Here is a 25,779-nt window from a genome sequence, read left to right as displayed (position 1 = left end):
ACTGGCTGGCTGTTTAGACTATTTAGTGGAGGGTTTTTTTTATGGGGTTACATGACTGGCTGGGAGGAGAACACAACATGTGACTGTGTGACATGAACTCAGAAGAATATTACAACAGCAGTAACAATCACACCTACATCAAGGAGGAACACGGAAAAAGCAGAGATTTAAAACAGCCACCCACCACAAGGCAACAACATCTTGTCTGGAGGGGCATAAGGAATCAAATAATAACAATAATAGGGGATTCCATTTAAATTCTAGATAATCTCATAAGACCTCTAAGAAGGGCCCCAAAATAACAACAACAAAACAAACAATTCAAGAAAAGACAAGCGGATTGAAAACAGCATTTTTTCCTCGGAAACCCCAACAAACTTTTTTTCTTTCCTAAGAGGAAGTTATACAAAAACACGAAGGGCGGCCAACACACAAGAATAGAACAAGACGAGGAACAAAACGAAGAAGTTTGGGGAATGGAGATGAAAAATACACCTTAAAAGGAACAACAAATAAAAACAAATGTCAAGATAAAAATAAACAAAAAGTAAGGCAACAACAAATATCTTGAAATCAATGGGCCAGACACACAGAGAGAGCGACAGACAAACAACAGGGGTGCTCAAAACCGTGTTCTAGAACATGAAGAGAAAAAAGAGATAATTTAAGAGAAAATTAAAATTCTGTTTTTCTTTATATTTTACGATTCAATTTAATTTTTTTTAACATGAATGTTTGCCTAAATAATTTATAAAGCAAATGGATAAAAAATATTTGTATAAATAATGACTTAACACTGTTTTGTTCTTGATTTAAATAAGCAAAGAGAAATTTGACTGAAAAGAGATATTTCTTTTTGAGCACCCCTGCAAACAACAAAACAGCCCATGCAATGAGAGCATAGAAACTTTGAAACACAATGCACATACCTTTATTTTCAAAATCCCAACAGATTTCAATAACAATTAACTACTTTCTTCAACACTTTACACAATTTTAAACACGAAAAAGAACATTCACGACGACAATTCACGTTCTTGCCGCACTCTCTTTTCTTGTTATTTTGGCTTCTCTCACAATTTAATGGAAATGTGGTGACTGACTTTTGTTGATTTTGTTTTGTCCAGACATTCTTATTTGTCTTCTCTTGAGTGTGGCGCTGTGTCTACGACCAATGTTGTTGCGGCATTTTGTTTTTTCACTTTATTAATTTCTTTCCTTTATTGCTTAAATATTCTACAAATTGCTTGAAATTCATTTATTTATTTATATTTCTTTAAGCTCTCTATCTCTCTTTAACACTGAGGCTGCAAAACTGCATTTGACATTATTATTGCTTTTATTATTGTAATTCTCTTTCAATCAAGAGCAGCCATTAAAAACCGCCTTCTAACTTTTTAACTCATGCTCTTCTGGCACACACAACAAAAACACAACACAGAATGTCAATTCGATTTGTTTTTCTTTGTATTTTTTTCGATTTGTTTTAACGCATCAAGTTATGGCATATTAATTAATCGCGACGTTTTCTGTATTATATTTCTTTACGTAAATAAATAAATTATCAAAAAACAGCGCGCGCGATCGTCTCGTAGCAAGTAATTCACACACGAACCGTCCGCCACAAAAAATATTTTACGAATGAAACCCTCTCTGAGTTGTGCTGCTTTTTGTTATGCCACAGCATTCATGGGGGAATGGTAGCCAACTAGAACGATTTCATGTAAATGGCAACACCATCGAAACGATTATATCGATTTATCGGCTGAGAACATGAAAATAGAAGTGAAAAGGGAATTAAACAACTAAAATGAAGTTAAACAAACAAGGAGATATATGAAATTAAAATTATTAAGAAAATTAATTATAAAAAGAAGATTAAATTCAACAAAAATGTTAAAAAGTCAATAACAATTTAAAAAAGTGTGTGACAAAAGTGAATAACAGAAAGAAAACACCCTTGCTGATGATGCACCATTGCCCTTCTTCGGTATAAAAATAGCTCCGTAAAGTTTACTCGGTCAAATTGTATAATAATCTAAAGTTTCACATGCAAATTTCCTTGCCAAATAAAAAATAATCATAAATAGCGGAAATTAATAAAAATCTGCACTAAATTCTGTGAGTTATGACATATGTGTAACAAATTTGTCGCGATATTATATTTTTAAAAAACAGCATTAATTTCAAGAAAATATAAAAAATAAATTAAATAATTTTGGCTTAACTCTAATTTAGTAAAAACTCTTCATTTTTTCATTTTCATTTTCCACTGGTAGGTATTTTTACCCTAATTCCGGGAAAAAATGTAGAGTTTTTACTAAATTAGAGTTGTTCTCTCTGAATTCTCTGAATATTCAATCCTCATTTCGTATTCAATATATTTTTTTAAATTTTGTATTTGTCCAGAAGGGAGCAAATTTATCGATAAAAAAATAATTCAATTACACCACATAATGTTCACATTCTTAAACCGTTTTCTCTTTATGATATCGAAAAATATTGCAAAAATAGTATATTCTTGAAGGTCCACATATGGTTTGTTCCTGCAAGAATTTACTAGCTTTGCAATTTTCTTCGATATCATAAAGGAAATATCGGTTATCGTAATAAAAATTTTTACATTCTTGCAGTTCTGGAACGAACCATTAGACAAGTAGCCGGTTCCAAAAATATAAGAGTGAGTGAGTTCACTTTGGCAATTTTTACCGTTCTCTTTTGAACTTGCTTCATGCATTTATAGGACTGTTCCAGAACTGCAAAAATTTAAAATTTTTACTACGATAATAGATTTTCCTTTATGATATCATACAAAATTACAAATCTAGTAGATTCTTGCAGGTTCTGGAACAGAACATATACAAACCGTTTTTCAGCTATTTTCGCATTTCACCATTTATTTTATTTTTGTCATTGTTATTTATATTTTTATGAAAATAAGAAGACAAAAAGTACTAGTAGTTTTTGCCCATTTATTTTTTCCAATAAAAACAGTTTTGGCAATAATTTTTATATAAAATTAAGTGAAAAGATTAGTTTTTATTTATTGTCAAAAAGGAAAAATCTGGATTAACAATTTACATTTAATCTAATGCATTATTTCCTGAAAACGTCATTAAAAGCCGTTCAGACGCTCTCTCCAGTCATTATCATTGTTTTCCACTCACCACAATACAACACTTGCTGGAATAAAACATAACTATCGATAACCACCATCGATATCTTTAAAATGGCTACCCGAAAAAACACAACCCTGTACATGTTTTCCATCTCCAATTTTTCCATGATTTTAGTATTATTCTCGAGTCAACCAGGTTATAGAGCATAATCATGCAAGGTCTCAGTTTCAAATCCATCAAGAAGAATCCAGCCCTTATCCCACTCTATGTGTGTGTCGGCGCTGGAGCTTTGGCTTCTGCTTTGTACACCCTCCGTTTGGCCACCAGGAATCCCGATGTAACATGGAATCGTTCCTCCAACCCCGAACCATGGGAAGAATACAAAGAAAAGCAATATAAGTTCTACTCTCCCATCAGAGATTACAGCAAAATCAAGTCTCCAGCTCCCAACTATGAGGAATAGATTGCATTTGCGTTGAGTTAATTTAAATAATTAAAAATGTTTGTGATTAATTAAAAAAAGGAGAGTAATAAACGAATGTTTAGTAACATTACGAACGAAAATATGCTGTCTTGTATTTGTGTTTGTATTGGTGTCAGTGGTGTCACACGTCTGCGATGTTTATATAATCTCAATGCTTCCAAGACGTAAATGAGAAAATATGGAAGAATTGGAGACACATTTGTTGAAAATTTGTGGTAAAAATGTTTTCTGTGTTTATTAAGTGTTGTTTAGTCCAAATGTAGTCCGGAATTAAAAGAGAAATTATTACATAACCAAAAAAATTGTTGGGCAAAAATGTCAAATTGTGTTGTTTGTGCGATTGTTGCCAACTTTGACCAGTTGGAAAAATGCTTGCAAATAAGTTAGATTGAGCCACTCCTCGCCACTGTAAAAGGTGTTGATGTATGTGGTTCAATACTGGGTAAAGCAGGGGGCCACATTATCGTGACGTAAAGGGCTTATATGGTACACATTTTTCAACCAAGTCCTATCCAGATTTATACCAATTCCTAGATGCTAATACAAATTCTGAAATTACCCATAGGGTGGTTTTTGATCTCGTTAAGGCTAAAATTCTATATTAAAGTTAGGAATTGTGGTCCAGGTACTCAATTCTTGATCTATGAAATGAAACGTTTGTAAAGGGAAGAAATGCGCTGTTTCAGAACCTGCTGGAATATGCTATGTAATTTCCAAAGTCTAAAAACCGGGTAAAGTCTCCCGGTAAGAAGTGTTTTTGTGTAGGAAGGTCCAAAGAAAAAGCGTTATAAAACTATTTTTCCATAAGTTTTCTCTTTGAAAAAAAACAATTTTGCATAATATATAGTAAATGTTTTAATTTCTGTTCAATACCCAAATATATCAATATTTTTAATAAGCCAGAATTAAGGAGGCATTGATGACAAGTTGCAACCCTCTAATACACCAAAAAGATCTTTGTGGTAAACATTTGAAGTAATTCTGAATTTAATGTCTTAATATACTAAGAAATCCAATAAGAGAAATTAAAGTTGACTATAAATTGCCAATATAACTTATCGCAGTTTTGCTGTTTCAACAATTGGCATGCGTTGATACTCAAGTATCGCTACATTTATTTTCGCTTTGCGTTACGTATCGCCAATAATTGTGTTCACATTTCCCTTACCAACACTATTTTCTCATCAATAGTTTTAACTCCGTTAAAAGTCGACTTATAGATTCCTAGTTTATTAAGATTGATTTTGTGCACCGCAATTTCTTGTATTAAATTTTGATACCAACTATTAATTGAATTAATTGGTACTTTTAATTACCATTTGCATTCAAATTTCTTTTCTATCTGTTTCTGTGTAAGTTTTGCGTTAGGCTGTCGTATAATTTCCCCTGTTCCTTAGACAAAATTAGATTTTTAGATCCCTAGTACGTTTTTGTGGGTTTTGGCGCGTGTTTATGATTATTTCTTTGGTTCTTTGTGCATTAATTGAGATTATATCTATTAAATAATTATCAGTTAACAAATCTGGAAGCATCATTTGTGAAATATGTTAAAAATTAATTAATTGATACATTTAGTTCCACGGTACTAGTAATCAATTTGTTTGTATAGTTTGGAACGTTTTTAATTTTGATTTGCCAAGATGGCGCAAAACAGTCAAAAGGTTGCAAACTTTTGAAAGGGCGCGTAGTGGGTTGTGGTGTTTTTGTAAATAAATATAGTGTAATCATATATCTTTAAACTAAAATTCTCATACTGTAGCTACGCAATACCAATTAATTAACAATGCCTCGCGCCGGACCTCGTTCAAAAGTCAAAGAAAGTGTAATTGTTCAACGTCGAGGTGGTAGTCTGGGAGAAAGCAGCACAAGTAGTCAGGATGAGGACGATACAAATATAAATCAGACAACAACAGATGATAGTGCCACTGCATCACCCCGGCGAAGTCAGCGACGTAACACAATGTTGCCAGTTAAACCAAGCGATGGATTTCGTACGCCAGATAGTGATGTAAATGCAACGGATTATGGTTTGGAGTTTACTACCAGCCACATACAGAATCCATCGCCCAGACGTTGTTCTACCCTGAGAACTGGTAGTTCTCAAGAGGAGTCGGCAACAAGAAAACGCGTGGAGCCTGGCGATAAGGAGAATAGTGTAGTTGGCAGTGAGCAAGGTAAGTTAATAGGAGTTTAAAATTTTAATTTACAATTCATTTATGATTTCTTTGCAGATACAACAACACCAACAACGACGGCGGCAGCATCTAAGGCCAAACAGAAATCTGCCAAATCAAAGGGAAGGGGAAAACCTTTGGCCGAAAAGCAAAATGTTCAAAATGCCTCAACAGAATCAGTCTCACAGGAAGACACTATTAGCAGAAAAGAAACAGAGGCAAGGGATGCTCATGAAGAAAGTGAAAATAGAAGAATAGAACCTGCCAGTACGCTGAAAAGTAAGTTGAGGGAATTCTACTACAAAGTCCCACCTCTAAATATGGTTTGAAATGGAAAAATCAGCGATACAGTCTGGTTCGGCCAATTCCAGTTCATTAAGCTCGCCTCGAAAAGAGAAGCAACCAATAAAATCATCAACATGTGATATTCGCCCTAACAAGAAAAATGTTCAATATAGCAAAAAGAACCAGTCACCACCCACCAAATCGTAAAAAAAAATTGTGAAAAATTTTTGATTTTCCCTTTAGGAGTCTCTTGGCGCTTACCACCTTCAACCACTGATTGTTGAGTAGTTCCTTCTACAGACTATAAACAACACTGAGAAACTTATTTGTTTGATATCCTTAATTAACCTTTGTTTTTTTCCTTTACAGAACCCCCTAAAAATTCGGCACCAAAGAAGACGACGACCATAGCCAAAAACAAAAAAGCCACCAAACCCGCGCAACAAGATCCGCAATCATCTGTGGCACAAGAACCATCTGCGGCAGCGCCCCCACCACCTCCAACTACGAAAAAATCACGAAAACAAAAAACTCCCATACAAAAGGATCTAATGTTCTTGCGGGATGTACAAAAATTACAAAATCGTACTAATTTCTTAATACCACGTTTACCATTTGCAAGGCTTATACGTGAACTTATATTGGATTCATCGCGGCAAGTGGATCGAATCACCCCAACGGCATTGGAAGCATTGCAAGCTGCCTCCGAAATGTATGTAACACAACGGCTACAGGATGCCTATATGTTGACACTGCATAGGGGACGTGTAACACTGGATGTTCGCGATATGGAATTGATTAACTTTTTGAAAATGCATATTTGAAGGAGGGAAGAAAAAACACTCATATCGGATAGCCAAATTAGCATTTACAAATATGAAATTTTGAATATCTTACTTTTTTATTTAAAGATAGTTAACACGTAGAATATTGTTCTGTTCCAGAACCTGCAAGAATCTACTGGTTTTAATTTTTTTTCGATAGCATAAAGAGAAAATCGCTTATCCTAGTAAACATTTTTATATTCTTGTAGTTCTAGAACAAAGCAATATGTTCCATAATTTATTTTCATTGCCCTAACCTTTTTTATTTATACGATTTTTTGTGTTAAAGGTATTGTTAAAGTTACTAATTTTAAAAAAAAAGTATTGTTAAAGTTTTTTTTTTTTTATTTTAGAATGTGAAGTCTAAAACAGTTCAATAAATGTTAACAACTCGAAACAAATTGTATTAAAATAGTAAGACAAAAATTCTTTGGATCCAAGTCGTGTTTTGATCTGTGTCCCCGAGGTAATTTCACTGTAAGGAAATTGAGTTAAGAATTCCCAGAGAAGTTAAATCTATTATTTACTTCAAAAAAATGGAAAAAAAAGGACACAGGTTCTTTCATTAGATATCGAAAACATATCGATCGAAAATATGGCGTTTGACTTTGTTGCAGTTTTTTTATCTCACCCTGTAATTTTTATCTACTTAAATCATCTATCCCACCACCTTGTTTTTCACTATTCCAAATATTTTTTTAAACCATTTTCGTTTACATTGAATTGATATTTATTTCTTTTTTTGTTTGTTTTCATCAATAATTTCCATTGTCTAAACTAAAAAATAGTTAATTTCCTTTTGTTATTTTAAATATTTTTTTTTTAATTTTTCATATTTATTTGGTTTTTTGTTAATCCGTTTTTCAATTATCATCTTCGAATTAATTCTTTTATAATAGGTATATATTCTATTCCTTGACACACACAAATATCGTACATATACAACAGAAAAAAACTCAAAAGCAAAAAAAAATTCTAATAATAAATTCTATTTAAAATTAAAAAATGAAAAAAAAAAATAGAAATTATAAAAGAAACAATAAGAAATAGTTGTAGAAGGAACCACCGTCTAACATAAATAATAATTCTCAGAGTCCATTTAAATCATCTTTGGCCTCCCACAGATGATTGTTGGTGCTGTTGTTTGTCTTCTTTTTGTGTTTGACTGGGGGGTTAGTACCTTGATTAACAGTTTGTACGTTTTTGGTTTTAGCCGAGGAGGCTGATGAAGCGCCGCCGCCGCTCTGTTGTTGCTGCTGATGGCCTCCCTTGGACGATGTTTGAGCTTTTACACCCTTGGGTGGATAGGGTATGGTGAAGAGTTGGATATTCAAGTGGGCACAGATTTCCAGGCAAACCTTAAATATAAATTCGGGAAATTTTTTAAATATATTCCCACACTAAAAAAATGTAGCGCAGTAGTAACATACCTGCGAACAGTATCTCACAAGATCTTGTGTACCCCAAATCAGTGTAAACCAAAGCAACCAAATTTCTGGCACCACACAATTGAAATATTGATTCAGGAACAATAAACCGGGTCCCAGTAAAGACCAATCCAGGTATTCCATTTCAGCCTTGGTCATGTGGGCAATCTGAGGACAAAGACAAAAAAATAATAATCAATATTTTTGTGCAGAGTTCCTTTTGGGTCCTTCCACTTACCACAAGTTTATTCGTCACTTTTGCTGCCACCATGCCAAAGGCAATAATGTAAAGGGCTGAGTGTTCGGTGAAAATATTTTCAGGCGATTTTTGAGCAATTATAAATGCGGGTAGCACTACCAAGGTCAATGGTATGCTGGGTGACAAGACACTGGTACCCTATTTTGGATATTTTCGATATTTCCGAAGGGGACCGTTGAAATATTGAAAAAAGTAAATATTAGTAAAAATGGAAAATTGTATGGAAAAAATATGTAAATATGTATGAAAACAAAATGAAAGGAATTAAAAAAAGCAGACGATTTTATATTTTTGAAGAAAATATTTTTAATTTTTTTTTCAATATTTTTTTTTTATTTTTTAATTTTTTTATTTTCTATTTGTTTAATTTTATATTTAATTTTTTTTTATTTTTAAATTGTTTTTTTAAAAAAGTGTCTCTTTGGGGTGGTATACTCCAGACACACACAATTATTATTTTTAGTTTTTTTTTTTGGCAGAAATAAGACTTTTTTAATTAAAAGGAGTTTTTGCCAAGCTATCTAAAAATTGTTTTGAACAATTTAAAGTAAAATGATTTAATTTTTTTTTCAAAATCACGGGATTCATTATTTGGATACGCTTTTTTTAAACTGTACCAAAAAAATATATGTATAATTTTTTTGAAGAAAATTTTTCAATTTATTCCTTCATTTTATTTTCAATTCAATGCAATCTCCAAATAAATGAAATATTTTCTTCAAATACTATGGGTTACAAAAAAATATTTCATTTAAAGGGATTTGATTTTGCGCAATAGTAATTGACAAGCATGTTGTAATACATCTTTTGGCTTTAATTATTGTTTATAGGTGAATTTTCATATGCAACTGGGGGATAGAGAAAGACAGAGAACTCGAGATAGAAAAGGTAGTCGAAAAAGAAAAGAAAAATGACTTCGAACGTAGGAAAACATAAATTAACACTACTATACAAAGATGAGGCTATGAGGAGAGTGGGACAACACAAAATTTCCGATGGAAGTATATTGGTAACCTATAATTAGACAATTATACCACCAACCCATGTTAGGTTAGACACATACACAAAATACAATATGATATCGTTTTGTTAGTAACTAATGTTATAGACAAATGAAAAAGTGTTGGTTTTTTCTTAGAGTAGAAGGGTTCGTCTTAATATCTAATGTATGTTTTTGAGGTTCCGAATTGCTTTCATAGGTTAACATAAGAATGTTATGCAGGGTTTATACGACATCGTATTATTTGTTTAGTATCATTAATTTGCATTTGTTGTAACAATATATGAATACTTTTTATATTTTTTTCTAATACAACATTTTCAAATTTCCTCTAAAATCATTTAATTCAAGGTGTTACCAAACAACTTTATGTTAACGTTATCATTTCAATGTGAATTAATAAATCATATCACAATTATTTCCTATTTATGCATTTATACACATATTCCTTGTACATTCACATTCTTTTTGTCTCCGCAATTCGAAAACCCCTATGCTTTTTTGCAATGACATTTTATGAGGTGGCTATATGAGACAATTATTCTACATTTTTTATAAACTAATCTACAATAGACCAAAATACAACTGGTATTGTTTAAAATAGCTTAATGATAAATTAAGAGACTTAGTTTACAAAACAACAAAATAAATTAATATATAAAAAATTGTTATATATACAAATAAAATATTTTGCAATATGATGCGTTAAATAAACATGTGTGAACGGTGTATTATTTCTTCAGGTGTAACTGTGCAAAAAAAAAAAAAAAAAACAAATAAACAGGAAACGGGAAGCGGGAATTCACAAGGAAGAGAGGGAGAGAGAGGGAATATGTTTTCATATATGAAAACATAAACACAGGTGTGAAATCTCAAGTATAACCAATACACTCTTTGCTGAAGAGAAATGCTTTGGACATGGGAGTCATTTGATTTGTAAAGGGGGGAACAAAAATATATGCTCTGTTAATGGCTGTGACATGGAAGAGTCAGAGGAAAGGAGAAAGAACGAATTTGTGTAGTGTATGAGTGATTTGCATGATTTTTTGTATGCAATTTCTTCTCATTATGTGTTGAGAGAGATAGAGAAATTGGCACATTAATGCAGTAATGCTCACACATATGTAATGTATGTCCCTTGCGTTTGCAAAATAACGGTAGAATAATGAAGAAAGAAGATGGGTGTTTTGTTTTGTTCATGTTACAAAAAAAACGGACACTGGTGAGCAGGGTTGCATTTAGGGGCCTATCAATGTTTTTTCTATTATGAAATATACAAAATTATGATTGATTTCTTGGATTAAACAACACAAAAAAGTGAGTGCAATTGGCAAAATTAAAAATAAGAAATTAATTGATTAATAAAACATAATAGTGTTGTTGGTAACATGTTATATTCACATTTGGCAGTGAGTTGAAATGTTGCTTGCTTTGGTGCTACACGAAAATGCACGAATATTTTTTGTCTCACTAAATTAATTTCAAACATACATTCTAATTAGAAAAAAATAATATTGATTTAAATGCGACAACGACAAAATTGTAACTCAATGAACTTAAATTGATTTTAAATGCATGAAAACAAAAGAAGTAAACTCATTCTTACAGCCACTGAAGATCCATTTTTGCCACATCCTTCAGTTGTGATTACTTTCGCGTAACGTAATGCTAACAAAATATCAATGCCAAAGGCAAAATATAAGGGCAGTATGCGCAACTCACAGCCAATAAATGACAGCTATTGTAACCACATTTGCAGTAATCAATCAAAAAAATAAACGTTGTGATCGAAAACGAGATGAGTTTGTTGTTGTTTATTTTTCGGTTTTCGTTTTTTTTAAGAAAATAAAGGATATGAATAGATTTGTTGTTGTAAATAAATATTTGTATACGTTTTAAATAAATATAATTACTAATAAATAAATGTAATTGAAACTTAAGAGTGAAAAAAAAACAAATTTCCAGAAGACTTAAAACCAAATCGAAATTCTTAAATTTAAGGGGCCTAGTATATAATTAGGATGTCTACATATTCCTAATAAAAATGCAGGGGAGCTTAATAAGTCGTTGCAAAGAAAACAAAAATTCGAGGGCGTAATAACACATACTTCATAATTTGCATAGGTGATTTGAATTCTATAAATAAATATAAACTTAAAAATAATGCTATCCCCTATAAATAAGATGAAACCCAATGAATTTCGAATTCGATGTGAATTTCAATGTAAAAAAAAAAAACTCAAAACCCATATTAAAAACATGATTTTAGGTTGTGAGATGGAGATTGTGATTATTTCAGCAAACAAACCGTGAGCAGCAAAATGGCCATAAACAATATAAATAAACCCATTGGCATGATGAATATCAAATGCGGATCTTAAATAACAAAAGGGAGCTAAATCAACCATAAAACCAAACGGTGCCTTAAAAAAAGTTAAATTAAAATTAACTCTGACTCTAGTTTATTATTATTTCCAAACTGACAAGCAGCAATGGCCATATCCCAAATTTTAAACTTATTTAAATACCAAATATTACCAAAAACCCCTCTTTTGGAGGGCCTAGGGTAGGAGATAACACCAATTATGGACCAATGAAAAACAGAAAAAGTAGGAAAAAACCCAAAAATAAATGGTTGGTGCTGCATAGAAATGTTAGAAAACAAAAAACCAACCAACCAATCACTGTTAAGGGGATGGTGAATAAAATATGTTGTTGAACAATTGGAGGTTAGGTCATAAAAAATGTTTCGATTTTTTTTTGGGGTGGGGGCATATTTTTTTTAGTATTGAGTGGTTACTGTGTTAGAATATTTTAAAGCCATTTCTTAGAAATTAAAACAATTTTGTTTTTAATTTTTTTTTTTTGGTTTTAAAATGTTAAAGTGAAATGCTTACAGCAACTGAAGAGCCATTCTTGCCACTGCCGCCTTGTAGAAACATTTTGCAAAAATTCACAAAATTTACGAAATAACAAATGGTAATACCAAACAATATGATATTATTTTTATTGTAGCCAATAATGGGTAGCTATAAGAGAAACGGGGGGAAATTTTGGGGATGAAAATTTATATATAATAATAATTTTTTGGGAAAAATAATAAATAATTAATTATTTATAAAGCTATATTGTTTAAGTCACATAATAGTTCCAGGGTTTTGTTTTATTATGGTTTTACATAAACATATGAGGACACAAAGAATATATATTTGTTTAAATAATGTTACATACATATATGTATTCTAACATAAATACAAACTATTTCCAGTCATTTTAGCAAAACACAGATATTCTAATTTTAATAATTTGCATTTACGTCGCCCTCAGAAAAAGTCCAAGTCATTTCTGAGATTAATTTAATATTTTGACTTCATTTAAAAAAAGTCTAAAACATTTCTGAGTCTAATTTAAATTTGTCTTTTTTATTTTAAACTGGAATTAGCCGTTTCATGGAATGTCATTGTTATTAACGTATGGCACAAAGGTTAATGATATGTATATTTTAATATTATACGGGTAGGGTTCATAAGCTTTTACAGGTTTCATTTAGAAAATTGAATAAAGTTACCATAAAAAATTAAACGATTTTTTTGTGGATTCTTTTTCGAATAAAAAATTATTTCCCATAAAAAAATGAAAAAAAATTAATTTCTTTTTTTTTATCTAATATCGAATGTGTAGAAAAAAACTGATAGAGATTTTACTGAAATGTAAAATATATAAATTTTGAAAAAAAAGGTATCAGTATTAAATTGACCGGACCTACTTCATAAGACACTAGGAACACTGACTCTAGGAATTTTAGCAGATCACTTTAATGTAGGCTATATAAGGATGAAGAAGAGCCTGAGATGATTTAAGAACTTTTGTGACACTATTACAAAATTATTTAGGATTGTAGGATAAAAGATTTTTGGGTACCAGGTATACCCCAGAGCACATCTAAAATCAAAAAAAAGGCTAAAATCATCAAAACACCGAATATAGGGATGTACTGATATATGGGGCCTATACGAAGACGTGGAACTGCACACACAATTTTCTGTCATAGGCTGTAGTATCCATTACAAACTTCCAATTCCAAATATAAAACAATTCCGGTGAATTATGTTACTAAAATCATCAAAATACCGAATATCGGAAGGTGTCGTTATATGGGGGCTATACGATATCACGGACCTATACAGGCAACAATCTTCCAGGGGGTTAAGTACTTAAAAGGAACTCCTTGTGTTTTTTTTTTTTCAGACAATTTCATTAAAAAATGTGGCTAAAATCATCAAAATACCGAATATTGGGAGGTACAGTTATATGGGGGCTATACGATATCGTGGACCTATACAGACAATTTTCTTCCACGGGGTAAATTACTCAGAAAGAACTCCCTGTATTTATTTTCAGACAATTTCATTGAAAAATGTGGCTAACATCATCAAGATACCGAATATCGGGGGGTACTGTTGTATGGGGGCTATACGATATCGTGAACCTATATGCACAATTTTCTTCCAGGGGTTAAACTAGTCAGAAAGAACTTCTTGTGTGGATTTTCAGACAATTCCATTGAAAAATGTAGCTAAAATCCTGAAAATACCGAATATCAGGGGGTACCGTTGTATGGGGGCTATACGATATCGTGGACCTATATAAACAATTTTCTTCCAGGGAGTAAATTACTCAGAAAGAACTCCTTATGTGCATTTTCAGACAATTCCATTGGAAAATGCGGTTAAAATCATAAAAATACCGAATATCGGGGGGTACTGTTGTATGGGCACTATACGATATCGTTGACCTGTATAAACATTTCTCTTCCAGGGAGTTATGTACTCATAAGGAACTTCTTGTATTTATTTGCAGACAATTTCATTGAAAAATGTGTCTAAAATTATTAAAATACCGAATATCGGTTGTATCATTGTATGGGGGATATACGATATCGTGGACCGATATAGTCCATCTTTGAACTTGACCTGCCTAGAGATAAAAGACTGATTTGTGCAAAGTTTTAGCTTCCTATCTTTATTCGTTTTGACTCTAGCGTGATTGTAACAGGCGGACGGACGGACAGGGCTAAATGGTTTTAGAATTATACGCTGATATATATACTTTGCGGAATGACGAACTTAATATACCCTCCATACTATGTATGGTGGAGGGTATAAAAACGTTGCTCTGAAGGCAGTCTGTCTGCCCGTTAACCCGTTAAATATCCTACATAGCCTCTCATTATCTTTAAAGGATTTTTGTTGTCGTCAAGCTTATGTGCGCAACTCCTCCTCACAGTGCATATAAGTTCCTGTTACCTTCTCCATCTTTGAAGCATCAATGAATATGGTTAGGCACTTCCGAAGGATATCTTCAAAGTAGACATTTTTAATTTTAATTGGCAATTAACAAAAATTACATGTTTTTAGCAAAACAAAAGTAGAATCTCTAACAGTTTTTTTCAATTCTTTCCCTTCCAAAAATAAGTTAACCATAAAACCAAGAATTAGTATTGTAAAAAACACAACTACAATTATACAATAATATTAATACATGTTAAAACTATTATACTAAAACTATATATATGTACGGAGGAGGGTGGTAGGTAACCATGTAGAACATTTAATATACAATGAGAAAAGGCAGAACTTTCAAAACTATGTTGTTTCTGTTCAATGTTCAAGAGGACTTGTTGTTTCATTCTTTTCCCAAAGGGATTATTTTATCACAAAACACAAAAGAATACTATTTAAACCTTAATGAGGTGGGCGGGGCCAAAAAAACACTGGCCAAAAGGGATAGGGATTCCAAAAAGGAGAGCTGGGAAATCACTACTTAGATTAAAGGAATAAAGGGAGTTTATTTCAAGTCAAACTAATAGCAAAGGATATTTGTTTTGATATAAATAAAAAATAGCAAAAAAGGGGGAAGGAAGAAATGTTTTTTCCTTTCAAAAGGAAAAAAAAGAGATACAAAGAAATTCTCCAGTAAAAACTTTAGCCAAAAGAGGATATAACCAAAACATTGATGATGAACATTTCAAAGCTCGGTAAATATTGTTTGTTTTGTTGGTAGTTGGGTGTTTTTGTTGTTGTTTGTTTGTATGTTTTTGTTTTTCAAAAGCATATAACTTACGGCAACAGTTGAGCCATTTTTGCCCACACCTCCGGCCAATATAACAGTGAATATATATCGCAATGACCATAAACCACAAACTAATGTCATTAGGCATAAGGTGGACCATAATTCTAAATTACCGAATATCTAAAGGAATATATAATAATGGGAGGGTAGTAGGAGTTTTATATTTTTAGATATAAATATAGGAGGTAAATATATCAATATATATATATGGAGGAGGGTAACATATAAATAACAACCCATTGTAACATTTGTGCGTGTGTTTTTACTCAAATAAGTTTTAGCAACAATCTTTTTTCCAAAAAATAATAATAATTATGATAAAAATAACAAATATTTGTTCCAAAAAAAAAAAAATAAAAAATAAAAGGGTAACACAAAAAAGGTATCAATCTCCTGGAAATATTATTTCTTAAAAACAAAAAAATTAACAAAATCTTTTGGAAAATTAAAAAAGGCAAACGAAAATTGTACAACTCAACTTACCTTAGTCATCCAGATTTCGGGGCCAAAGAAAAACGATATCATGTGTATACCGATAATGGTAAATTGAGCTTCAGTTACATCGATTTTGCCAAAGCGTAGGGTGCCGGAGACATATGTTTGCCAGTGGGCACAATAAAATAAACCTATAGCACAGAAACACTGGAAATGAAGAGAGACAGAGACAGAGAGAGAACATCATTGTAAATTAAATTAACCTTAATGTCATTGAATTGTTGTTGTTTTTTTGGTGGCCGGCCACTCTGCTATACCTGAAAGAATAACCAATTGGGATAGTGACCCAATTGACATGATATACAGGCTGATAGTGCCACAAATACTGTTGATATTGAATCACAGCCATGATCGAATAGCTCTCCCAATGGTGATGATGTATTTGTACGTCTCGCCTGCTTGCCATCGATGGAATCTAAACTTTGATAAATGAAAAGGCCAATGGCACATAGTAGGCAGGTCCATCGCGGGGGTGGTGCTGTGCCTTCAGGTGCATAACTGCAAACGAATAGGAAAATGGAAATTATTAGAAAATTTCATATAAAAATTTTTCGAAAAAAGGCAGAAAATGTTAGCCGGATAATGTTTTCGTAGAGAAAATTTTATCGGGATAATGTTTTCGTGGAGAAAATGTTATCTGGATAATGTTTCGGTATAGAAAATATTATCCGAATAATGTTTCCGTATAGAAAATGTTATCTGAATAATGTTTCCGCAGAGAAAATGTTATCCGGAAGATGTCTTCGTATAGAAAATGTTATCCGGATAATGTTTTCGTATAGAAAATGTTATCCGGATAATGTTTTCGTATAGAAAATGTTATCCGAATAATGTTTTCGTGTAGAAAATTTTACCCGGATGATGATTTTTTTGTACAGAAAATGTTATCCGGATAATGTTTTCGTACAGAAAATGTCATCCGGATAATGTCTTCTTAGAGGAAATTTTATCCAAATAATGTTTTCTTAGAGAAAATGTTATCCGGGTAATGTTTTCTTAGAGAAAATGTTATCCGGATAATGTTTTCTTAGAGAAAATGTCATCCGGATAATGTTTTCATAGAGAAAATGTTATCCGGATAAGGTTTTCGTATAGAAAATGCTATCCGAATAAGGTTTTCGTATAGAAAATGTTATCCGGATAATGTTTTCGTATAGAAAATGTTATTCGGATAATGTTTTCGTATAGAAAAGGTTATCCGGATAATGTTTTCGTATAGAAAATGTTATCCGGATAATGTTTTCGTAAAGAAAATGTTATCCGGATAATGTTTTCGTAAAGAAAATGTTATCCGGATAATGTTTTCCCATAGAAAATTGTTTCCGATTCATGTTTTCGTAGACAAAATGTTATCCGGGTAGTGTTTTCATAGAGAAAATGTTATCCGGATAATGTTTCCGCAGAGAAAATGTTATCCGGATAATGTTTTCATAGAGAAAATATTATCCGGATAATGTTTTCATAGAGAAAATATTATCCGGGTAATGTTTTCATAGAGAAAATGTTATCCGGATGGGGTTTTCGTATAGAAAATACTATCCGGATAAGGTTTTCGTATAGAAAATGCTATCCGGATAAGGTTTTCGTATAGAAAATGTTATCCGGATAATGTTTTCGTATAGAAAATGTTATCCGAATAATGTTTTCGCATAAAAGATGTTATCTTTATAATGTTTATCCTCTAGGTACTTTATCCGGATAATGTTTTCGTTTAAAAAATGTTATCTGGATAATGTTTTCGTATAGAAATATAGAAAATGATATACGAACAATATATTTCTTCCTAGAAAATATTATCCAGTTGACAATTACTCATGAAAAAGGTTATTGCTTTTTAATATAAAAATAAAAAAGAACCCCTTCTTATTTATTATAGACAATAAATCGACAGAGCCTTGCAGAAATAAAGCATCACCAAGTCTAAAAGCAAAGCCAAATTAAGAAAAAAAAATAATAAAATAAAACTGTGTGCATTTCAACGAGAGCGAGCAAAATGAAACAAAAAAGCAAATCACCTTCAAAATGTGATTCATTGCACTTGATTTTCAAACCACAACTTTGTTCACAGCCATTTGCTGTTATATAGGCGGTATAACTAGCTACACAAAGAGACAGCCTCGCAGATTGAAAATTGTATTTGTTATTTTTTTTTTTTTGGTTTGCAAATCATTTTGTATTTTCTCTCTATTGCCGTTTAACTCATTTCATTTATTTATTACTTATTCACAGCTGCTATTAGCAAGTCTGTTAGTTAAATGGTGCTGCTATTCACTTCTCAGATTCTTCTGCTCGAGAATGTAGTTCATCATGTATGACCGACTGACTTGACTGTTTGATTTTTTCTTGCTTTTCATTCATAATTTATTTAATCAAGAAAGCCGAATAGTTTGCTTTTGGGTAGGAGGGGACAGAATTCTTACAAAATTCATTGACTTTTAGTTGCCCTTTTTGCACTAGATATTTGAATGGTGTGTACGTATGTATTTTTTTTGTTGTATTTTCATTTACATTTTCTTAGATTTAAATTTCCAATCAGGCAGGCAATCGATTTCTGCTGTTGTCAATTGGGCCAAAGGTGGATGAAGAGTCAAATCTTTCAGCAAAAGGTTTAATTTTGAAATCAAATTACATGGGAATAGAAATTCAAATGGTTGCGACTAATAATATTACTTGTTGGGGAGAAAAATCTTTTGATAACAAAAATAAGCAATAAATTATTCCAAACTTTGTTGATCGGTATCACCAGCTGTAAACTAAACCAAACTCTCTTCAAATGCATATGCTAAAAATAACAAAATGCTAAATAATTTTCAATTTCTTCACAAAGTCAGACAATTATTGACCGATAAGAAATTTCACACAAAACCGTTATCAAAAAAAAAAAGAAAAAAAAAATTATATTTCAAAAAACCAGGAGACACTATCCCGCATAATGCCAAAAAAGTGATAGGAGGGAGAATATTACGTATGCAAAGATTTGCTTTCTTTCCATTTCAATACAAAAAATGATAGACTTTGGACATAATCTGGCGATTCCGCCTCATTCCAGTAGTTGCTATATGACATGAAATTCATTTAAGCTACATAAAAAACAGCGCAAAAACAACAACAACAACGTTGCCAATAGCATTGAAATGTGAGAACGGCAGCACTCGTTATCACAGTCCAGCGATAATATACAAAACTAACAAATGAAATGCATGAATATTATAGAAAAAAATTAGGAGGTCATTCTGTGGACCTTGTATTAGATATAAAACAGCTTGGAATTCCCAAAGCAAGTTTAATATTTTAAATCTTTAATGAAACTAAATCAAAATTTTTCTCTGCCCTAACTAATAAATCTGGGATTTTTTTTATCTCCCCAAAAAAAGAGGGTACTTAAAATAAATCTTATCAATTTTAAAAACCTATTTAATCTCATACGCATTTAACATTGCTACAAACCCCCCAATACAGTAGTTGTCTGTCATATTTTGACGTTATTATGGCGCATAAGTCTTATCTGCTCATAGAGCAACAATAACAACGACTTGTGGGCAAAAAACGTGTCCATCCTACGTAATATAAAAAAATGATATGAATCTAAGTAACAACAAAGACATTTCAATGATAAGAGTGGTCTGTCTATGAATAAGACGGCCCAATTGGTGGGTCTTTTATAAATAACGTACAACGGAAAACATTTTCTATACGAAAACATTATTCGGATAAAATTTTCTATAGGAAAACTTTATCCGGATAATATTTTCTATTCGAAAATATTACCCGGATAAAACTTTTTGTATGAAAACATTATCCGGATAACATTTTCTATCGGAAAACTTTATCCGGATAACATTTTCTATGGGAAAACATTATACGGATGACATCTTTTATAGAAAAATTTATCCGGATAAAATTTTCTATACAAAAACATTATCCGGATAAAATTTTCTATACAAAAACATTATCCGGATAAAATTTTCTATACGAAAACATTATCCGGATAAAATTTTCTATACGAAAACATTATCCGGATAAAATTTTCTATACGAAAACATTATCCGGATAAAATGTTCTATACAAAAACATTATCCGGATAACATTTTCTATAGGCAAACATTATCCGGATAACATTTTCTATAGGAAAACATTATACGGATAAAACTTTTTATGCGAAAACATTATCCGGATAACATTTTCTTTTGGAAAACTTTATTCGGATAACATTTTCTATGCGAAAACATTGTCCCGATAACTCTTTCTAGAGGAAAACATTATCCTGATACGATTTTCTACAGGACAACATTATACGGATAACATTTTCCATAGGAAAACAGTATTCGGATAAAATTTTCCATAGAAAAACACTATCGGGATAACATTTTCTATAGGAAAACATTATCCGGATAACATTTTCTATAGGAAAACATTATCTGGATAACATCATCTATACGAAAACATTATCCGGATAACATCTTCTATACGAAAACATTATTCCGATAAAATTTTCTTTAGGAAAACATTATCCGGATAACAATTTATGTACGAAAACATTATCCGGATAACATTTTCTATACGAAAACATTATCCGGATAGCATTTTCTCTATGAAAACATTATCCGGATAGCATTTTCTCTATGAAAACATTATCCGGATAGCATTTTTTCTAGGAAAACATTAACCGGATAACGTATATAGGGCAGGACATACTTCCTCTTATGCAGTCATTTTTTTAATTATCTTTTCCAATGAATCCCCAATAAATGATTGTCCAAAGATAGCCCCCAAATCACATTTAAATGCTACTAAACGCTATTCAAACGTCATGCTCAAAAAAAATAAAAAACAACAAATATTTAACGCTTGAATGCATTAACCTGTTGAAATGTGAACTAGATACCCCATTATTATTTCCATAAGCTTAGTTGGCATTTAAATTCCATCATTTTCTACTTCATTTCCAAAAATAAAAAAAAACTTCAAACTAACTTTCTCTAGTGCAGCGACGACGACCCCATTTCTAGTTCATAACCTAAGGTGCTCCTCGGGGTTGTTAACTAGGTTATCTATCTATGACTATTTCGGGCTAACTACAAATTATACTTATTGTTGTAATATTAATAGCCATACTAAACTGTAACTAAAATGTGAGGTTATTTAAATAGATGTGATTTGTTTGATGGAGGGTGGGAATTAATAACTACCCTCCTTTTGGTTTACTAATTGTTGGGAATAGACATGTGGTGTGATGGGGGGAATGTTCTCTTGGTAAATTTGTTGGAACATTTTTTTATGAATCATTCAAATTTTCACTCGAAGCTGGTATAGACTAGACTATTATAATGACATGTTTTCAATGGAAATAGGAAGTAATATTGGTTACAGGTGCTTTCTCCAAAATACATTAAAATCAACGAGAATTTTTCTCCAATATTATTGGTTTGGAGCTTGAATTGTAAATGGACGTGGAGTCGTATTTCACCTAAAAAATTAGAAAATATTAGTGTCATTTAATATTAAATATATTCATTATTATTTACAAATTACAAATCCACTTCTTTTTAAACTCCTTCCCTCCTCCACTATTGTACTATTGTTGTCTCTCAAATTGATTAGTCATTCCAAACAATTGTTTTCCTATAATTCCGGACAATTGCAAAAAGCATTGCACAATTTATAAACTAATGTAATAATTCTAAATAATTCTCTATTTTACTTTTGTTTTTAGCATTACGTTTCGTACCGGCCGGCGGCACATGGTTGGTTTGGTTTCGTTTCGTTCCGTTCATGATATGAATATCAAACAGCCTAATCATTTTTATTTTAATCACTTTGAAACAAGAAAGATCAGACGAAATAGTCTGTAGTCATTGTTGTCTACAATGAACAGCTGATTAGCCGTTAAGTCAACGTCAGCAAAAGAGCAAGAGCGAACAGCGCTAATAATCTCAATGTTGTTTCTAGTAGAGAAATGTGACAAGAGTAGAACGAACGAGATAATAAGTGGGTCATTCATAGATGGAAGAAAAACTAGTATTCTCATTCAACGGGACTTTAATATATTCAAAATACAACAAGAACATCAATTTCCTGAAATTGTTGTTGGCTTTCACAACACATTCCCCCAAGAAAATCTCTAAATTTATAACAGGAAATAGATTTCTTGACAAGTGAGAGCGAGAAAGAGCGGGAAATTGATGAAAACATGATGCATTTTAATAAAAATAAATACGATTACAGGCCTATTCCATTGGAAATAAAGAACAAACGTTGGCAATTTAAAAACGATGACGTTTAATTCCTCTGCTCTGTCCCAAAAATAAAACTGTCTGCCAAAACCAAAAAAGAAAACAGCAACAAGAGACACAAGTGGGAGATGCGCTAGATGTGGGAAAATCTAGCGCAAATGTTGTTGCCAAATAAAAATGAAAATTTCAGGGTCAAACAGAGAAATTAACACACTTGTAGCAAATCAATCGAATTTGGTGGACAATAGAAGAATGCGAAATTTAAATGCAATTAAATACTTACGCGACCAATATCAAAGTTGTGATAATATTTACAGCCAGACCCACAATGGTAATTAGATTTGGTGCCAGCCAGAGGGGAGTTTTTGACACAAGCCAATTCCACCATGGCTGCAGCCAAGGATCCATTAGACTTGAGTTGGTACATGAGTATTTATGTTCGGACAATTTCTTTAATTGCTGTGGTGACAGAATGCGATCTTTGTAGGCCATTTTTGGTATGGGGGTGGTGGTGTACTGCTTATAAATTCTACTATATTTGTTTTTTTGTAAAAAAGCAAACTTTTGCAAATCGGAGGGAGTTTTCTTTTTTTTCTTCTTATTCTACAAGAACCATTTAATTCCGTTTCTGTTATAGCATATAGCAACAACGACGAACAATGTGCTATTATTTGAACTTTTTAAAATGCACTTTTTGCTGTGGTAAGCAACAAACACACACGTATACACGCATTAATTTTTTTTGCACAATCCTCCCCTTTGCTTTTCACACACTGCTGACCGACCAACCAACAAATGAAAAAGTAAAGAGACACCGACCGTCCTCCTTAATTTTTTGTTCTCTTATGTTTTTTTTTGCGATTTCACGTGCTGACTTTTGTACTTTGCTTAAATTTTAATTGTTTAATTAATAAATTCTTTGTTTGTCACAAGCCATTTGATGAGTGGAATTCCTTCTTGTTATGTGTTATATTTTTTTGTATATTTCCAATGACACTTGATTGCGTGTATTTTCTTATTTCCACACGTTTTCACCGTACTTTAAATTTTTTCCTCTGATTTTCATCGTATGTAATAGGGATTTGTAGGCTGACATTTGAGCAATCGAATGAATGTCGATTGTATGGGGTGAAATAATCGAACAATCGATTTTTTCATGATGACATTTTGCTGGGTTGTTTCTAGCTGGGAAACTGTTAATTTGAAGTTATTTCTTGAATAAGAATGGCGTTTATTTGTTGTTATAGGTTTTTTTCGTGTCAAAAATGCCAGCGTTTTTCCATTGTTACACATATTAAATGAGCAATTTATGAAAATATTTTATTACAAAATTTCTTCCTTTGACATATCTAACCTTTTTAAAATAACAGTTTTAAACTCTCATTAATCAAGAATTGAGGGGACCAAGGAGGTAGGGGCAGTGTCCATTCACTGTATAAAACGAGGTATAGATTCTTTAACCCATTTTTTGTGGACGGTAATAGTCAAAAACAAAGATATGAATGAAAAGTTTAAATAAAAGTTGACAAGTTGCTGTTGTCATGACTAGGACATTGTGACTACTTTATTTTGGTACATAGCTCCCCTATAACTTTCGTTAAATACCGAGATTATTAGTATTTTAATTTTAGTAATTTTAATGGGTAACTACAGATTTCTGCCATTGATATTTCTTATTACCATCTGGATGCTGCCTTCCCAAAGTATGATAAATCATCCTAGTGGATCAGCCAAACTATTGTTCAAGAAGAAATTCATAATTTTGTGAAAAATTATCAACAGAAGAAAAATATATGTGATATTTATTGATATTTAAGATGATAGGGATCTGTAAATCGATTTTTGTCCAATCGATTAGTCTTCTTGTGAAGTTACAGGGCGACTGGTGAAACTTGAAATAATTTTATATTAGCATGTTTACATCAAAGCTCCCTACTCCTACACATGCAAAGACCGTTATTTATAGGAAAAGGCGCAATAATGTTTTATTATCTGAAATGTTTTTTAGTTTTGTATGCAGAAAACGGGTGAAGTATGTGTATTCCTATGGGTTTTAATAACATATGTGTTTTTATTGTCCATTATATAGACGACGCTCTCTTTAAAGGAGATGATGACATTCACGATTTCTCACCCTAACCTCAAACCTTGTTTTTTTAAATGAAGCTTGAAATAAATATAAAACACTACTTTGTTTGTTTGTTATTGTATACATATTTTATTCTTTAATTTATAATTTATTATTACTTTTTTTTAATATTACCACTAGACACTGTTCGGATATCGACGATATATTTTACCTTGTATGTATATCATTTTTTGTATTTATTTTATGTTATGCATAACATAATAAATTTCAGTGTGGATCAATACTAAAAAGTGCTTCATTATATCAATATGTTTAGTTTTTTTATATCATATCTTTAAATTTTATATAAAAAAATGTTATTCGTATATTTATTTTGTTTTATGATGGCAACCTTTTACTTAATTTGTTTATGTATATATAAAATATGTATGTATATGTGCACTGAAATAGCGAAAATTGAATGATACATTACCTTTTTTTGGGTGTGAGTGAATAGCTGCTATTTGGATGGCGGGAAGACTTTTGGTTATTGGGTGGTGTGAACGCAAAGAAAAATCAAGGAAAATCGAAATGAGATAATTATTTATTAGTTTCAAGGGGAAAAAATCAGAATGCCATGACATTTTAAACCAATAGTTTGAAAAGAGAGGACATTTAAAAGGAAATCACATTTAAAAAAATGAAAGGCTTTAAAATAAACAATAAATCATAACAATGTAAACGTAGTATTTTTGCCCAAGTTTGACTTAATTTCATAAAAAACGGTGAATTTTTGCGAGTACACAGTGAATTGATTAAAGAACGACAGGGAGATAGCAAGAAAATAAGAGTTCGGGGAAAATGGTTATATTTGAGGTTATGTTCTAAATGAATAGGAAAAATATCAAAAACGTTACATTATCTCCGTTTCCCTTTGGCTTTGTATATTATGTATATTTATATAAATAATCTATTAATTTTAAATTTATTTTAGCTGTCTCCGTTACAAATAGTAGTTTAAACAATCCCTATATTTAGTTCCTTGTTTCACATGAAAATATTTAAATAAAAACAAATTAATGCAAAATAAAAACAAGAAATTCCATAGCCAATTAACAACGTTTGAAATAATAATAATAAAAACAAAATTTTCAATATAAGTTTTTTTTTAAATAATTTTAATTTTTATTATTTTTGTTTTGTTTTTAAATATTGTTTTAAAGATTATATCAAAGGCATATAAACGTATAATTTCTAAGCAAAAAAATTGTTTTCGTTT

The 25,779-nt window shown here is 31.5% G+C and overlaps 4 protein-coding genes across 9 annotated transcripts in view; 2 read left to right on the top strand and 2 right to left on the bottom strand.

Annotated features, from left to right (window-relative positions):
- Positions 1-1,649, bottom strand: part of LOC101888085 (low-density lipoprotein receptor-related protein 6) — a 161,080-nt gene extending 159,431 nt beyond the window's left edge. The window contains exon 1 of the mRNA XM_059128869.1: positions 930-1,649. The gene's annotated coding sequence lies outside the window, so the exon portion shown is untranslated. The remainder of the gene's footprint in view (positions 1-929) is intronic.
- Positions 1,650-3,279: 1,630 nt separating this feature from the next.
- LOC101897358 (cytochrome c oxidase subunit NDUFA4) lies at positions 3,280-3,683 on the top strand. The gene has a single exon (XM_005187951.4). The coding sequence runs from the start codon at positions 3,331-3,333 to the stop codon at positions 3,580-3,582; it is 252 nt and encodes an 83-aa protein (XP_005188008.1). The 5' UTR covers positions 3,280-3,330; the 3' UTR covers positions 3,583-3,683.
- Positions 3,684-3,712: 29 nt separating this feature from the next.
- Positions 3,713-7,555, top strand: LOC101897525 (histone H3-like centromeric protein cid). 2 transcript variants are annotated; one of them, XM_059128814.1, is made up of 4 exons: positions 3,713-3,818; positions 5,363-5,777; positions 5,835-6,056; positions 6,432-7,555. In XM_059128814.1, exons 2-4 carry the CDS (start codon positions 5,387-5,389, stop codon positions 6,884-6,886), a joined length of 1,068 nt encoding a protein of 355 aa, XP_058984797.1. In that variant the 5' UTR covers positions 3,713-3,818; positions 5,363-5,386; the 3' UTR covers positions 6,887-7,555. The 2 variants fall into 2 exon arrangements, with proteins under 2 accessions (XP_058984797.1, XP_058984798.1); XM_059128815.1 differs by lacking the exon at positions 3,713-3,818 and adding an exon at positions 4,937-4,955.
- A 145-nt stretch (positions 7,556-7,700) lies between these two features.
- LOC101896947 (cholinephosphotransferase 1) lies at positions 7,701-23,484 on the bottom strand. Of its 5 annotated transcripts, XM_059128813.1 has the most exons (8): positions 22,716-23,484; positions 16,457-16,697; positions 16,188-16,346; positions 12,470-12,601; positions 11,179-11,310; positions 8,552-8,710; positions 8,317-8,481; positions 7,701-8,244 (listed from the first exon to the last, which is right to left on the bottom strand). In XM_059128813.1, exons 1-8 carry the CDS (start codon positions 22,922-22,924, stop codon positions 7,975-7,977), a joined length of 1,467 nt encoding a protein of 488 aa, XP_058984796.1. In that variant the 5' UTR covers positions 22,925-23,484; the 3' UTR covers positions 7,701-7,974. The 5 variants fall into 5 exon arrangements, with proteins under 5 accessions (XP_058984796.1, XP_005188007.2, XP_005188005.2 ...); XM_005187950.4 differs by lacking the exons at positions 11,179-11,310; positions 12,470-12,601 and adding an exon at positions 15,696-15,824 and having other exon boundaries at positions 22,716-23,481; XM_005187948.4 differs by lacking the exon at positions 11,179-11,310 and having other exon boundaries at positions 22,716-23,481.
- Between the last annotated feature and the right edge of the window lie 2,295 nt (positions 23,485-25,779).

This window comes from Musca domestica, unplaced genomic scaffold (genome assembly GCF_030504385.1).
Source record: "Musca domestica strain aabys unplaced genomic scaffold, Musca_domestica.polishedcontigs.V.1.1 58, whole genome shotgun sequence".
Classification (NCBI taxonomy): Eukaryota; Metazoa; Arthropoda; class Insecta; order Diptera; family Muscidae; genus Musca; species Musca domestica.
This window is presented reverse-complemented; position numbering and strand designations above follow the sequence as displayed.

What these genes read in the sequence shown, in the direction of transcription:
- LOC101897358 (XM_005187951.4), top strand. Translation starts at nt 3,331, where the DNA reads ATGCAAGGTCTCAGTTTCAAATCCATCAAGAAGAATCCAGCCCTTATC.
- LOC101897525 (XM_059128814.1), top strand. Translation starts at nt 5,387, where the DNA reads ATGCCTCGCGCCGGACCTCGTTCAAAAGTCAAAGAAAGTGTAATTGTT. An exon ending in TGTAGTTGGCAGTGAGCAAG is followed by an intron (nt 5,778 to 5,834) that starts GTAAGTTAATAG and finishes ATTTCTTTGCAG; the next exon opens with ATACAACAACACCAACAACG. An exon ending in ACCTGCCAGTACGCTGAAAA is followed by an intron (nt 6,057 to 6,431) that starts GTAAGTTGAGGG and finishes TTTCCTTTACAG; the next exon opens with AACCCCCTAAAAATTCGGCA.
- LOC101896947 (XM_059128813.1), bottom strand. Translation starts at nt 22,924, where the DNA reads ATGGCCTACAAAGATCGCATTCTGTCACCACAGCAATTAAAGAAATTG. An exon ending in CCAATTGGTTATTCTTTCAG is followed by an intron (nt 16,347 to 16,456) that starts GTATAGCAGAGT and finishes CTTCATTTCCAG; the next exon opens with TGTTTCTGTGCTATAGGTTT. An exon ending in AGAATGGCTCTTCAGTTGCT is followed by an intron (nt 11,311 to 12,469) that starts GTAAGCATTTCA and finishes TGGTTACAATAG; the next exon opens with CTGTCATTTATTGGCTGTGA.